The 15,375-nt window shown below is 36.8% G+C and overlaps 1 protein-coding gene across 2 annotated transcripts in view; it reads right to left on the bottom strand.

Moving 5' to 3' along the window:
* The window catches only part of LOC140046661 (uncharacterized), a 45,316-nt gene extending 31,030 nt beyond the window's left edge, over positions 1-14,286 (bottom strand). For both annotated transcript variants that reach the window (XM_072091366.1, XM_072091367.1), the window contains exons 1-6: positions 14,145-14,286; positions 7,713-7,889; positions 6,609-6,780; positions 5,818-5,987; positions 4,198-4,362; positions 3,620-3,825 (exon numbers count right to left, since the gene is read on the bottom strand). In XM_072091366.1, the coding sequence (XP_071947467.1) occupies positions 3,620-3,825; positions 4,198-4,362; positions 5,818-5,987; positions 6,609-6,780; positions 7,713-7,827 (828 nt within the window). In that variant the 5' untranslated portion in view covers positions 7,828-7,889; positions 14,145-14,286. The remainder of the gene's footprint in view (positions 1-3,619; positions 3,826-4,197; positions 4,363-5,817; positions 5,988-6,608; positions 6,781-7,712; positions 7,890-14,144) is intronic.
* Positions 14,287-15,375: the final 1,089 nt, after the last annotated feature.

The raw sequence follows: 15,375 nt of genomic DNA, 5'->3' as shown, positions 1-15,375 counted from the left end.
TCAAAAATGCCCAAAAAGTTCCTGTCTTTAAATGATTCATAACTTTTGAACCAATGTGTGAATTAATTTCTTTTTTTTTGCATTGCATAAAATGTAATATGTATTTTAGTAAGGTTATTTATATTGACAGGTAGGTAATTCTGAAATACAACATAAAATATTGTTAAAAAATGTTAAAATGTGAAAAAAAAAAATATTGCGTTAAAAAACTGTGTGGGTATTGTTTCTTTTCATTAAATATTATTTTTCGTAAGTATACATTTTTTTAATAATTCTAGTATTTAAAGTTATATTTATAATCATATATTATTTTAATTGATTTTCGAACCGCCAAAAATAAGAATTAAGCCCGTGCTTATTATGTGTTCGATTCCATTTGGAGCGCCGGGCCGAACGTAGACTCGGCCGCGCCTACTACAAGTTAAGTTATATAGGCCCCTAGCTAAGGTCTAAATAAAAGCCTGACGCTAAATTCTGCCTAAGAAATATCGGGAAGAAATTTTTTATTTAACAAAGTAATTACCTCAATGGTATAATTGTAACATGTTTAATTTTATTTCTAACCGAAAGTTGCACTTTGAATTGAAATATACGGAATAAAATTTAGGCCTAGAAACAGCGTAGACATACAACGGCAACACAGGCCAAAGCGCGTTTCGGCCGCCTACATAGAATGGCTTACGGCCGCTGCATAGCAAAATCAAAGCTTCTTAAATTTCTTTGGTACATTTCTTCCTAACGTACTTGCTTTATATAGTAGATTTATAAATATTCCACTTATTAAATAATTTAATAAATCGGTAAAATTGACGTTTCGAAGCAAATATTCCATGAGAGGCGACATTTTTCGACATGCCTCGTGTGCGGCGAAGACTAGTTCAGAAAATGGAACAGTCCGCTGCAGGGGTTATCCAATCATTAATTAACGCGCTAATACATGCATACCATGCACATTGTCTGGGCAACGGTAATTTAGTAATAAGCGGAGAACTGAATCCCCCCCGTAAGGAAAATGGTAAACACTGATATTTATGGTAGGGATTATTTTTTTCAGTGGTTGGTCTTGTTGGCCTCTTCGCACGAGGTCCACGCAAAGTCAAATAAAACGATGTGGTTTATCAAACAGAAATATAAATTAGCTTCAATTCAATACTAAATTAGCCAGATTTTGATAATGAGAAAGACTAAAAAATTCTATTTTTATCGTTAAAATTGACATTTGAGGCGGATGTACATAATAATAATAACCGATTTACATATCAAAATAAAGAGTATTTAAAGCCTGATAACATGCAACAAAAATTACTCCACCACCTATTATGGACCTCGTGCGATCGTGTTTTGAAAATGGGTAGGTGTTTTCCAAAGTTATTTTTAGCGCGCGGATTTCGGCTCGCCGGCTTTTGTACCTCATTTTTAACTCGCGTTTTCTATTAAAATATTTAATAAACATAGATTAAAAATATATGAAAATAATCCCTTTAACAAGATCTTTCCAGACATATAATTTTTATTCACATGTGTATATAAGAAATAGTATATTTTTAACTTCAAAGACACGTCACTTTTTGAAATTTCACGAACGTGTTAAAATCGCGGTAACGAAAATCCGCTTCATTGGGATACCTAATAGTACTAAATAAGTGTAATATTTCATTTAAACACAATTTTAAAACGAAACATCGTTCATTATATAGCCTAGTAAACAAACATAGTTCAGACAGTAGAGTAGTACTGCGCGATACACACACGGCGAAAACTGACATATTGAAGAAATATCCTTCTGTTACTATAGGCTATACCACATTATTTCACATTTTCACGCCATGTACATCATATTTAACGCTTGTACACAGTATGGATTGTCATACAGTACTACTACTAACTAGGCCTATAAGTACTAGTTAGGCGTACCACTTATTTTAAAATTAAACTGTCGGTAGGTAACCCTACCTTTTTAGCTAGCTAGCTAGGCCTAGTCTAGTCGGAGGCCATTTCACACAAACAGACAACGACCGCCGTCCTTAGCGTACGTTGGCCGATACTGTAGATGTACACTTGTTCTTCTTTCATAAAAATAAATGTCCCATTTTAACACAACACACAGTAATTAATACTAATATTAATACATTTATTATTACTTCACAGTAATTAACTCACATTTAAAATTTGATGAAAACTAGTATTCAAATTCAGTGTTTGGTGCATGCAGCAGCACAGTACACAATAATCTGAACATTGGGATTTCCCCTCCTAGCTATCGCTTCGTAGTCTACGCGTAGCATGTTAGCTTGCGTAAATTACGCCACGCGTACGAAACGTAGTGTACGCGTCCAAAGGTTGCAGTATTAATTATCTGTACTGTAGGTTTAATAAACACCATTGTCATCACCTTTAGAAAAAGCATGGACAATGCAAATTAACAATGTACTACTGTTCACCATTAAAATCGGCGACGCCTTAAAATGCTACCTAGGCTACTAGGAGACAACACATTTTGTAGCCACCCTATGCACTGACTGGTTAGACTTAGACTTACGCTATTAATTTAATCCTACCTTGGCTTAGCGAATAATAAATACACCGACGTCAACATAAAAAAATACACGCAAAATCAATATATTCCATGTTTAACATAGACCTAGGCTTATTCAATTATTACGACATGTCACTGTGTGTAAAGAAAATGGCCCTAGCCTAGGTAGTATTCGGTAGTTACGCGGCGGCCCTCACAAGCAGGACCAGCACTTGAGTGAAAAAAAACATGTGCGATGTGTGGTGGGTGGTTGGAACAGCTCAGTTAAATTTAGAGAGAGAGTATCGCGTTTCATGTCATGTGATACAAAATCTAGTTACACGATCTTAGTCGTCTTTTCCAAGCCGGCCGCGCCTGCCATATGACCAAAAAAAATCTAGGTCTGCGCGATCGACGTTCTGATACTATATTTATAATTTTAACGATCTTTTGTTGTCGGCATCGTTTCTGGATCGACTGGACGCTATATTATTTTTAGAACTTGGCCTAGCCTGCATACTAGTTAATTGAGGTTAACAATGGAGTAATGTCCCATCGTGCCTCTACCGTGGTAAATTTCTATTTATATTCGCCTCCGAGTAGGCCTAGATAAAAAACATGTGCGAAGAAAACAATTACGTACGATTAAAAATAGTTTATAAATAATGCTTCCTAGTAATTTACAAATTTGTCCACCGTCAGTCAAAATTTACTCATTATTAATTTTGCACACCTTGTTACCGCACAAAAAGAAAGTCGTAGGGTTGTTTACGAACTGTTTTTCCCCCAACCTCATTATTTATGAAATGCGTGGGCTGGCGGAGTCGCCGACCACCACTCATGACATGCTGGTGAGAACCCTGTAATGATTTATGATGAATAAATTGAATAAACGTAGCTGTGTTATAAAACAAATAATGAATGTTTTGTAAAATTAACTCAAGAAATATTCTCATCACTCATAATCATTCATTAATTGTATACCAGTGCATTGGGGTTAACCCTTAATGTCCTCTTTTTGTTCCCAATGATGGCAAACAGATTTTATTATATTATTTTAAGGGTTTTTTAAATGATTGCACCAAAAATTATACAGATACTTACATATTGAGGCATTGTTTCTCTTGGGCCAACTGGTGGAGTGCTTGGTAATTGGGATGCTGGTAACAGTTTAGATCCTCCATTAATTGACATCTGTCTAACTGACATAGAGGAAATTTCTTTTTCTTGGTTTTCAGACATTTTTGGCTCGCTTTCAATTGCACTTGGTCTGCTAAGTGACCCACCTCCATCTTTCCAGCTTCCTACATCTTTACAGTAATTTAAATAGAGTAACAATCAAAATGTCAAACCACTAATAGCTTTGAAAAGAACATTTTCCTTAAATTATAGTGGAACTGAAATTGACCCGAGCCAAAAATATACAAAAAAACATTTTCCGAAAAGTTTGCACTTGTTTTGGCTGATTTACCTCACCATTGATTTAGATTTTTGCTTATTTTATTTCTATCTTTATTGAAATATATATCCACTGATACAGGTATAAAACAAGCAAAAATCTAGCTTCAAAAATATTCAAATATATATATTGTGGTAAAACTCACAAGGGTACAGCCAAAACATTTAAAAAGTAATCTGCATCATGATCAAATTATAGGTCTGTATGACTAAACAGCACTCACTCTGTGGCCGTAAACTTGGACCTGGCCCATATAGTTGTTCTGTGCTGGTTGTCGAGAGGTTCTGTTGCTGTTGATCTGCTTTTTGAAGCAGGCAAGCTTGTGCATCTCTTGCACCAAGACTCGGAAACTCTTCTTGAAAATCTTGTGGTTTGTAGCCACGTATACCTAAATCACAATATAAAAAAGCAACCATTATAATTAATTTAATCAATAAATGTATTTTTAATCAGGGCATCACGTATGCAAAACCCAGGAGAGCAACAAATCGCTCTCCTCAAATCACCGAGGAGAGCAATTTGCTCTCCTTGCAAAAATTTTAAATCGCTCTCCTCAAATATTTATGTTGAAGTTGAAGGATGGTCGCCCTTATTAAAAATGGCTGGCCCTTATTAATTAATTTTTTGTACACATTTTTTTGCCCGACAGATCCGTGGGGATCGTATTATTCTACAGTACAAAAAACTCAAGCCAATTTTTTTTTTATGGCCTTCCTAGGTAGATTGGGTTTCAGGAGCCTGGAGAATCCTGTCCTGGTCAACTATATGCCTTTAGCCTAGCTTTCCTAGCCTAGCTTGTTGGCCTAGAAATCAGACAGAAAACCTGAAAAGTATTTACCTGCAATTCATAAATTATACAATTCTAACATGCAACAGCCATTAAAATATTGATAATAAGTTACAAAGTGTCATTTTAAAATAATTAAGAAAGATATTTGATCGTGTTTACATGTGTCACACATGGGCGCACGCACAATAGGGGAGGGCTGAGAGAGAACTTCTAGAAGATGCTGACGTCACACATCAGCACGTGTTTTGAGGAGGATTTGAGTGACCAAAATTGGTTAGAACTTTCGAAGAAATAATCCATCTTCAAAATGACATAATTAAAGCAACCAGCAGCTAAGCTTTTTTAAATAATAAACATTATATTTAGGCCTCCTATATTAATGTTTCCTTTTAAAATTAAATATATTTTATTAACTCGTTCCATAAAAACATAAAGGGAAAAATTATTGGTTGGGACATGATCTTCCTGTAAAGGAGGTGTTTCTATGACACCGTACTGGTTGCACTATGAGGCGATGAAGTAAACTCGCCCTTGAATGCGCGCAGGCAGGGGAATCCCCTTTGTTGGTACCTCGCACTGTGTGAGATGGAGCGCGATGAATTGCTCTCCTTTTCGAAGGTTGTTGATTGCGATCGCGCTCGCGATCCTTAAAAACGAGGGACTGCCATTAGGCTTGTAGCTTTATAACTTAGCTTATATATTATTAGCCTAGGCCTAGATTGGTTTTAACTTTTAAAAATCCACGTGTTTTTAGGCCTCTTGACAGAAAAATCAACACTGTCAAAAGCTAGGCTCTATTTTGAAAATTAAGGAGCGCGATAAATTGCTCTCCTCGAAGCCTGTTGAGGAGCGCGGTCGCGCAGGCGCTCCTTATAAATGATGCCCTGTTTTAATATAATAATTTTTAAAAATCAAAAAATGTACTAATATTGAATTGTACGGTATAAATTAGATTACAAATTGAGATGCTTAATTTTAACTAATTATGTTCTCATTGGACACAATTTACACCCTTACACACATTTATTGCAAGATCAACCAATTTATTGTTACCTTTCTTTCCATCTTTGGAAATGACTGACCCCCATGATAGTGGATTGCCAGGGTCGGATACTGAATTCTGTTGAGCATCTGAAGGCTGGATGGCAGTAAATATACCAGAGGGCTGATCTGGCCTTGTTGATCCTTGGTGGCTTACAACATTTAAATGTACAGGAGGGGAACTAGAATTTAGAATGAAAACATTACAATAATTGAATCAATAGCAGAAAAAAATCAGTAAAAAATAATAACATAACTGTGATTCAGATTCACCCAACGAAAAAAACTAGACGCATAAAAAATGTGTAGCCAACGTGCAGTTGCCATAATTTATGTTGTAGTAGATTCTACGCTCAATCTAGTAATTCAAAAATAGTTTTGAAATGAACTGCCGAATGAATTAAAAGTTTCAAGAATTTGGGATTGCTTATTGGGTAAATTGTTGAAGCCCCTAAGATTCCCTACAATTTGTTTTGTAGAAATAATGCATATTACTTTAAAAACATTAAACCAGGACATTCCTTGTCTTAAATGTACATTTTATGTTAAATTATGATAAAAGAGAGAAACAATGTACTACAACAAGTAGCTCACAGTGAATGTCCTCTCATGTATACGAACATCGTATGTTAGCTATAGGCCTTGCCTGACGTATAGTTGCTACATTAATTGTGTTTCTGTGTTTGCAAGACGGAGTTGATATAAATTGGGGAAACCCGGTATTTCGCTGAAAAGTTATGTAGTTGGTGACTTTAAATTAGATCTAAAAAACGTAGGGAATTGGACTTTAAATATTAAATTACCTTGTGTCTCTTTTGTCTTTTGATTTCCATCCTGCACCTCCGTCTGGTACTAAGTTAATGTTTGGGTCGTTTCCACCACTTTCACTTCTCAAACTTGGCAAGACAGCTGGAGGTGGCACTCTACGTGAACTGCCCACTTTCCCCAAACTTTGCAATCCTCGTCCATGACTCACTACAATTAAAAAAAAAAATTTTCATTGCTTACTATACTTACTCCAGGTTGGAGACTGTATTGAGAACGTTTTATTATCCATTTTAAAAATTTGGCAAGAAAGCATTTTTGCTTTAAAAATGGTATTCTGCATTGTTATATCTTATTACAAATTTGTTAAACATTTTAAAATTTTGTTTTGACATGTAAAAAATTTCTTCAGTCACTTTCCTGGTCCCGAGGATGGCCGCTTACAGGAGGTTCAACTGTACTTGTTGAAAATTTATTTCATATATCAAGGGTCAACTTTCTGTATTCAAGTAAAAATGGGGTGTTCCACACGCATAGCACAGAAAGACCATTTTTGCCATTGATTCTTGTTCTGTATACTATACCTTCTTCTTTGATAAATTGCATACATATTCTAAATTTATTATAGTGCCTCAATTCTAAATTTATCATGTAATTTTGGTTTTATTTTGAATAGTGTGTCTTTTAATATACTGGACCAATGCCTACAATGGCTCTTTCACTGGGATGTTTAATACTAATACTGTGCACACAGTTTTTTTTCATAATTATATTTATTGTGTGACTGGCTTATACAAAAAAGAGGTCAAAGTCCACTTTTCGATCCTCGGGAGCCGATTGATAGCGGCGCTGTCTATAGTACAGTATACTACTGACTCAAGAGATAGGATGATCTCATACTATCGCAGCTCTGCCTTTCTACAGTTACTGTACAGCATGATTTAGGACTGATTTGGCATGATATCAATGCATTAGGACCTAAATATGACATCAATACAATTTTGACTACGGTAATAAATAATTACACAGTAATACAAGGAGACCATTTGAACTTTTTACTGAATTTACCAAAGCAAATTTTTAACTTAATCAGAGTTTGGCTGACATATGTGTTTGTATACAAAATGTATGATCTTATTTACCTGTAGGTCGTTGAGGTTTATTGGTATCTCCTTTATAAGTGTCGTATAAATTAAGTGATGAATATTTTGTCTTGCCATCTTTCACCTTATTTGTTAACCCAGCACGCTCAGACATTCTCTCTTGCCTGTCATTGAGTAGGTAGCTGTGTTGACCCTAAAGAACGCCAAGGCTAATATCTGAAACACATTTCATCAATATTATTACTATAATCCCTTTAAAAAAAGGTCTCGCCAAACACATCCATGGATACATAAGAAATATTAGCTCACACTAGCTATTCCATATTGCATGAATTATTTTACTTCAATCGAGTATAATTAAAAAGATCCTTGTTATTGTAGCTCTGAGGCCTACATAATTATTACTATGTATGTAATTAAAATCCTATCTAAAGCTAGAAGACGTCAATTTTTGTAGCCGCCCTACGCATCGGTTGTGGAGGGGAAAAACATGTGAATCGTGGGAACAGCTGACAGAGTATTATATTACGTTTCATGTCATGTGACACAAAATCCAGGTACACGATCTTAATTACTGTTTTGTAGCCACCCCTCGTTATCGTACCAAGTTGAAAAAAAAAGGTGATATGTTGCGGTAAAACAGAGAGTATCAAGTTTCATGCCATGTGACTAAAAAAACTAGGTCTACAGTATATTAATTACGGTCTTCTGTCAGCAGTATTTTTGAACGACCGACTATATTTAGAATGAATTTTTTACGATCTTTTTGGTCGCATCATTTCTGGATCGACTGGACGTTCGCTATTATTTTTATTAGTTTGCCTAGTTCATTGTGTTGGATCGTGTCTCTTTGTTTACATCGTGGGAAATTTATATTTATATTCATGCACGTACAAAGAAAACGATTACGATTAAAAAATATATATTTTTAAGTAACTTACAACTTGGTCCTCCGCCAGTCAAAATTAACACAATAATTTTCACAACTTGTTACTTCACCAAGAACATCGTAAGAACACCTTATTAAGGTTACGAAGCCAACAATGTAGTCTATGTTCTATCTATGAAGCTACTTAGTAGGAAAAGTTGCAGTATTTTCTTTCTGTGCTGTAGTTACATAATTTAAATGTCATGATGCCACAGCAAATCACCGAGCCTATTCAAATCCAAAGCGCACTCCCTGATCTGGGATTGGCTGGCCATCTGGGATTGGCTGGCCATCTGGGATTGGCTGGCCATCTGGGATTGGCTGGCCAGTTGGGATACAGTACATCACTAATCATCACACTGCCATATTTCAAAGAGTTATTACCAACAGATCAGAAAAAAAAAAACCAGCAGCGAATGTTTTATTGTGGCTGGGCTTGCACTGGCAAGTCACCATGGGAAAAAAAGTTTCCAGATTGGCCAAAAATAAAATGGCTGCTCTGGGGTAGCACTAACATTTCATTTTGTTTAGCCATTTGGCAAAGTCAAGTTTTTTTTAGTCAAATAAGTTTATCTATAACCAAAATGGCTAAAGTCAAATTTTTTTATTTAGCCAAATGAATCTTTAATTTAAAATTGTTGAAATATAGTGGTAAAAACATTTTAGTCAATTTATCTATGTCAACATAGATGAGTGGAAATAGACTTTTCAGTCAAACAAATTGCAACAGTTTGTTTTTTTGCTGAAATATGCTCAACTATATGTAGGATATTATCATATCCAAAATCTACCCTGATCTGCCCATTATAAATTACCTAATTTGCATAAAATCAAAATGGCTGCCATTTTACAACTTTGATCCCAATTATCTCTTAAACCATAAAGAATTTGGTATAAGAATGTATTGAACACAAATATAAACATGACCCCAAAGATTCATAATATATTTGACTTGTCTTTGGGGTCAAGGTCAAAGGTCATTCCAGTTTGACATCTAAAATATGCTAATTATCTCTTAATCCATTAGGTATTTTGAATAAGAATGTATAAGTACAAATATAAATGTGACCCTAAAGATTTAAAATAATGTATTTGATTTTTCATCTTAGCCTGGGGTCACTGGGTCAAAGGTCACAATATAAAAAACATTAATTGACCATCTGAAGCAACTTGTTTAGGGTAGGTCGGCCTCTTCTAGGCTCTATTTATGATTTTTACATTTTACCCCTAACAAACACCCCTTTTTTTTAAAAAATGCAACGCCCCAGGGGCGTTTATTAGGAACAACACGATATTCTTTCTGTACTGTATGTAGGCCTACTATGTTTATATTACTGCAGGGATGTCACCAGCTTTTTGGAGTGCCGGTCGCCAAATTTCCTGGGGGGGGGGGGGGGAACCCCTGGGGTTTGTCGTTATTTTAGCGAAACATAAAGAATTATGAAAATAAATAACAACAAATTGCGTCGGGTCTAGGCCTAACCTTGTACCACCGGGGAGTCGCCACTATTATTCGCGAAAACAAAAAAACGCTTACGAAATGAATAGCAATAGATCGCGTCAGGCCTAGGGCTAGCCTTGTGGACACTACGACCACAATAGATGCCCCAAAATCTGAATTCCACAAAAACAGGCGCTTTCTTATTTAGGCCTAACCCTAATCAAATACTGTAGATAAATTATTAGCCTAGACCTTACTACTTGTTGCTCGATATAATATGTTTGTGTTCTTTTGCGCGAGAGTTTTTTAGCGTATTTGCGAATTCCGGATTTGTTGTTTCACAACTGTGCGGCAAGCATGTAGTGCATGGCCGGCAAGAACAGACACGTGTTTATGGGTTAACTGAAGTTCAGCAACCTGAAGTTATCCAGGGACGTCCAGTCCAGTAAGTTTTGTAGCAGTTAGCAGGGGAAGTCCCCTGCCGCTGCGCGCGCGTGGTTGTTGTTGTCTTTGTGCCGTACGTATTTGTTTGTCTTTCTTTAGTGTTAATGCATGGAGCTACAATAGCTCCATGGTTAATGTATTCAGTGTTTTTAGAGTAAAATAATAATAATAAATAAAAAACTGTTTATATTTTCGTTTGTCTGCTTTATTTTTACTATACTTCATTCTACAGTAAATCGATCTCATTTTACTGGCACTTTTAACATATATAATATTCACAAAATAAGAAACATGGCATAAATAATAATTCGGTGGCATAACATAAGTACTGCGTACTTGTTGTATTTTTAATCTTTGCAAAATAAAACGCTTGAATGGTCGCTATGTGAACTTTAAACTTGTACACTGTGCTGTGTAGCACGTTGTTCGCCATGACTCACAAGCTGTAACAATGAATACCAGGGCAGGGTAGCAGGGCTGAAAATTAACCTTTAAACCATAGTGGCCAGCAGGGCCAGTTGAAGTTGAAGGATGGTCGCCCTTATTAAAAATGGCTGGCCCTTATTAATTTTTTGTACAAATTTTTTTTGCCCGACGGGCGTGGGGATAAACACCCCCCCCCCCCCGGGCACAACAAGTGTATACTGTACCTCTCCCCTAAAATCCCCCACACCCACCTTCACACACAATATTTTCCGTGGGGATCGTATTATTCTACAGTAAAAAAACTCAAGCCAATTTTTTTTTTTATGGCCTGGGTAGATTGGGTTTCAGGAGCCTGGAAAATCCTGTCCTGGTCAACTATGCCTTTAGCCTCTAGCTACTAGGTAGCTTTTCTAGCCTAGCTTGTTGGCCTAGAAATCAGACAGAAAACTTGAAAAGTATTTACCTGCAATTCATAAATTATACAATTCTAAAATGCAACAGCCATTAAAATATTGATAATAAGTTACAAAGTGTCATTTTAAAATAATTAAGAAAGATATTTGATCGTGTTTACATGTGTCACACATGGGCGCACACACAATAATAATATAGGGGAGGGCTGAGAGAGCTTTTAGAAGATGCTGACGTCACACGTCAGCACGTGTTTTGAGGAGGATTTGAGTGACCAAAATTGGTTAGAACTTTCGAAGAAATAATCCATCTTCAAAATGACATAATTAAAGCAACTAAGTTTTTAAATAATAAACATTATATTTAGGCCTCCTATATTAATGTTTCCTTTTAAAATTAAATATATTTTATTAACTCGTTCCATAAAACATTTAGTAAGCATAAAAGGAAAAATTATTGGTTGGGACATGTGCTTCCTGTAAAGGAGGTGTTTCTATGACACCGTACTGGTTGCACTATGAGGCGATGAAGTAAACTCGCCCTTGAATGCAGGCAGGGAAATCCCCTTTCTTGGTAGTGTACCACCTCGCACTGGGAGATAGAGCGCGATTAATTGCTCTCCTTTTCGAAGGTTGTTGAGTGCGATCTCGCTCGCGATCCTTAAAAACAAGGGACTGCTATTAGGCTTGTAGCTTTATAACTTAGCTTATATATTATTAGCCTAGGCCTAGATTGGTTATAAAAGGTAGGTGGATGCAGTTTCTGGAAGTCGCCAGACGGGTCGACCATCACCAAATTAATACTCGCCCTTACCAAATAAAGGTCGCCATTGGCGACCGGGCGACCGTTAATTTTCAGCCCTGGGGTAGGCCTGGTATTGTGTTGTTACAAATAAAGTAACGTACGTAACCACGGAAACATTTGCTGTAGTCTTTTGTCTCATCTATATGAGGCTAGCTTGTCTGTAATTAAGGATGTGCTAGGTAAAATGTTTCAGTGCGAATTTTAGTAAGGCCTAGGCCTAATATAAATATCGTAATGATTAATAATACATAATAGTGGTGGTCGGCAGCCTGTAAATCCTGGTCGGAAATTTAGAGTGCTGATCTGATGATACTGCAGACCTTAATTTAAAAGGAGCGCCATGGCGCTGATGCTCTTTGGCGCTCCTGAAAACGATCAAAGGAGCGCCTAAAATAGAGCTCCCCAACCTGTTACAGTGCATCATAAAAATATATATAATGATAAGAATATTAACCCCGAATACAACACACAGTCTATATATAGTCGCGCAAACGATCTTTGTTATGGCTAGGCGCGCCTACGATCTTTGATGTTGCGAGAAAAATATCGTAAACAATTCATTCTAAATATAGTATCAGAACATTCAATCGGTCGCTCAAAAAGACTGCCGACAGAAGACCGTAATTATACAGACATAGTTTTTTTGGTCACATGGCATGAAACGCGATACTCTCTGCTTTACCGCAACATCTCACTCAGTACGAGAGGGTGGCTGCCGACGATAAACAGTAATTAAGATCGTGTACCTGGATTTTGTGTCACATGACATCAAACATAATACTCTCTGATCTTAACTGCTCACATGTTTTCCCCTCCAAATTCTGGTCGGGCCTTTTCTTATACACATGTCGTAATCATTTTAAAAGGCTTAAGCCTTTATGTTAAATCTTATAGTAATTAATATGGAATATATATTTATTTTGCATATATTTTGTTGGTGTCCTAGCCTAGGCGTCGTTTTTTTAATTTGCTAACCCAAGGTAGGATTAAATAATTTATAGTGTACGCCGCCGAAACAAGACTAGATAGCCTCGACTCTCTCTCTGCGTGAGCTGAGGTCCACGGACCCGATGTCGTCTCGTCGGCGGATTTCCGTCAAAATTAGGATAACCGATGCGTAGGCCTAGCTAGGGTGGCTACAAAAATTGACGTCTACTATCTTTAGATAGGATTTTAATTAGCAAACAATACATTGTTTGTTTGCATTGTCCATGCTTCTAAAGGTGATGACAATGGTGTTTACTAACCCTACAAACCACCCTACGATCGACGCGTAGATAATTATCATAACAATACATCGTAGACTACGTTCAGAGAACAATGACCTACAATGAATTTTACGTGCGAGAGTACCATTTCCGGCCATCTAGAGGTGTCATTTATCAAAATTCGGCTTGCCACAGGCCCAACCATGGTGGGCCTGTGCCTCGGATACTTAATCAAAATAATGGCTCTCCTCAACATATTGAGGAGAGCCATTAAGACGCTCTCCTCTTATATTTATAAATCAAGGTCTGATACTGTGTACTGTTTAAATTTCGTTTATCATTAATAAACTCCAGAGGTAGCCTAGTTGTCCTAAGTGTGTTGTTGACCTGAAAGTTGTCTCTTTTTCGCGTAATAATATAGGTCTGCAACTAGGCTAGTTAGGCCCCTAGCCTCTAGTCTAGGCTAGGCCGCCACCTACCTGACTAAAAAAAGAGCCCTAGCCGCCTATAAAAAAAACGCGTAAAAAAAAAAACGTTCACAAAAACTGCAGCATTTCATCTTTATTTTTCAAAATTGACTGTATAATTGGAGCAGATTGTACAATTGCTACAAAATATTTCATTCTGAGCTAGGTGCGAAAGTGCAGTATATCTTGTTACTAAAAGGACAAGGCCTATAACTGTACTTCTATTATTTTTTCTAGGGCTAGGCTTTATAGGCCTAGGCTAGTGTACTAAATTATTAGCAAACTCTCTACTACACAACTCTGAATTGTATGCGCTTAAGTATAATGAAAATAATAACAAACCCTTGTTCGTTCGTTTGGGTGACACCGTAAAACCAATATAAATATATGAAGTTACAACCAAGTATTGTAAAGCAATGATTACAGTGGATATAACTACTAGTTTTATTCACTTTCCAACAATCTTTTCTTCGTTTGCGTTTAATTCAAGATGGCGACGATCTCTGTTCAACAAACATCACATCCCAAAATGTCCATAAAAATTGAGGGCGCGCTACAATCCGCAGTAAATCAGAGCCATTACATAGCCATAGTCAGGTGGCTTAGCAATTTTAACGTTACCGGCCGGACAAAAGTACCAAAATTGGCATGGAGTTTCCTTTCGACCTATCTATTGATTTTATCCGTGGAACCCACTTGATCGGTTCAGATTTTCCAATATGGCTGCCAAAATCCAAGATGGCCGCCAGAAAAAAGGAAATGCCATATATCTGGCTGTAAAACTCGTAAATCAACAAATGGGGTGTCAATTTATGGGTTTCTGGGGTCAATGAAACAGATGCTGGTTATGCCATATTGCTCAGACCACCAAGATGGCGGCCAAATTTCAAAATGGCCCCCAAAAAAAGGAAATGTTGTGTATGGCACTGTAAAAATCGGAAATGAACAAATGAGATATTAATTCAGGGGTTTCTGGGGTCACCGAAACAGATGCTGGTCAAGCCATTTTGCTCAGGTCACCCATTTCCAAAATGACGGCCAAATTTCAAAATGGCTGCCAAAAAAACCCCCAAAATTTTGTGTAGGCATATGTGGGTTAAAAATCAGAAATTAACAAAAATAATGTATGAAAGGTATGAAAAAGGTTTACTTGGCTCGACTTGTTAGTGGTTATTGAACTTCTCTAATAGCTACATAACTTAACAGTTTACAGTTAAGTACAGTTGATTTACCCTATTTGGATGATCATGTGCACTGGAAAAGAGATGTGCAAGGCAGATTTGCCTTGCTGCATTTGCAGACTGTACATGCCCTTTTGCAGCCACATTTCACAAATGTTCCAACATGTAACATGCTCTACAGCTGTGATATATACCGAACACTCAGGAGGGATGCTGCAATCCGCAACTTTTGATGAAAGGAATTCAAAAAGTTCTTCCTTGTTGATTGGATCACGGAGGAAGTCATTCCAGTTGCCCGGCAGTTTGGTATCACCTGATACTTTTCTACGCACACCTTTGCCTCGTTTCTCCCTGGTTCCCTCCTTAAGGCTATCTGGTCGGTATTCGTCCCA

The sequence above is a fragment of the Antedon mediterranea genome, chromosome 4 (assembly GCF_964355755.1).
Source record: "Antedon mediterranea chromosome 4, ecAntMedi1.1, whole genome shotgun sequence".
NCBI lineage: Eukaryota > Metazoa > Echinodermata > Crinoidea > Comatulida > Antedonidae > Antedon > Antedon mediterranea.
Note: the sequence above shows the minus strand (reverse complement) of the source record. Positions and strands in the feature narration are given on the sequence as shown.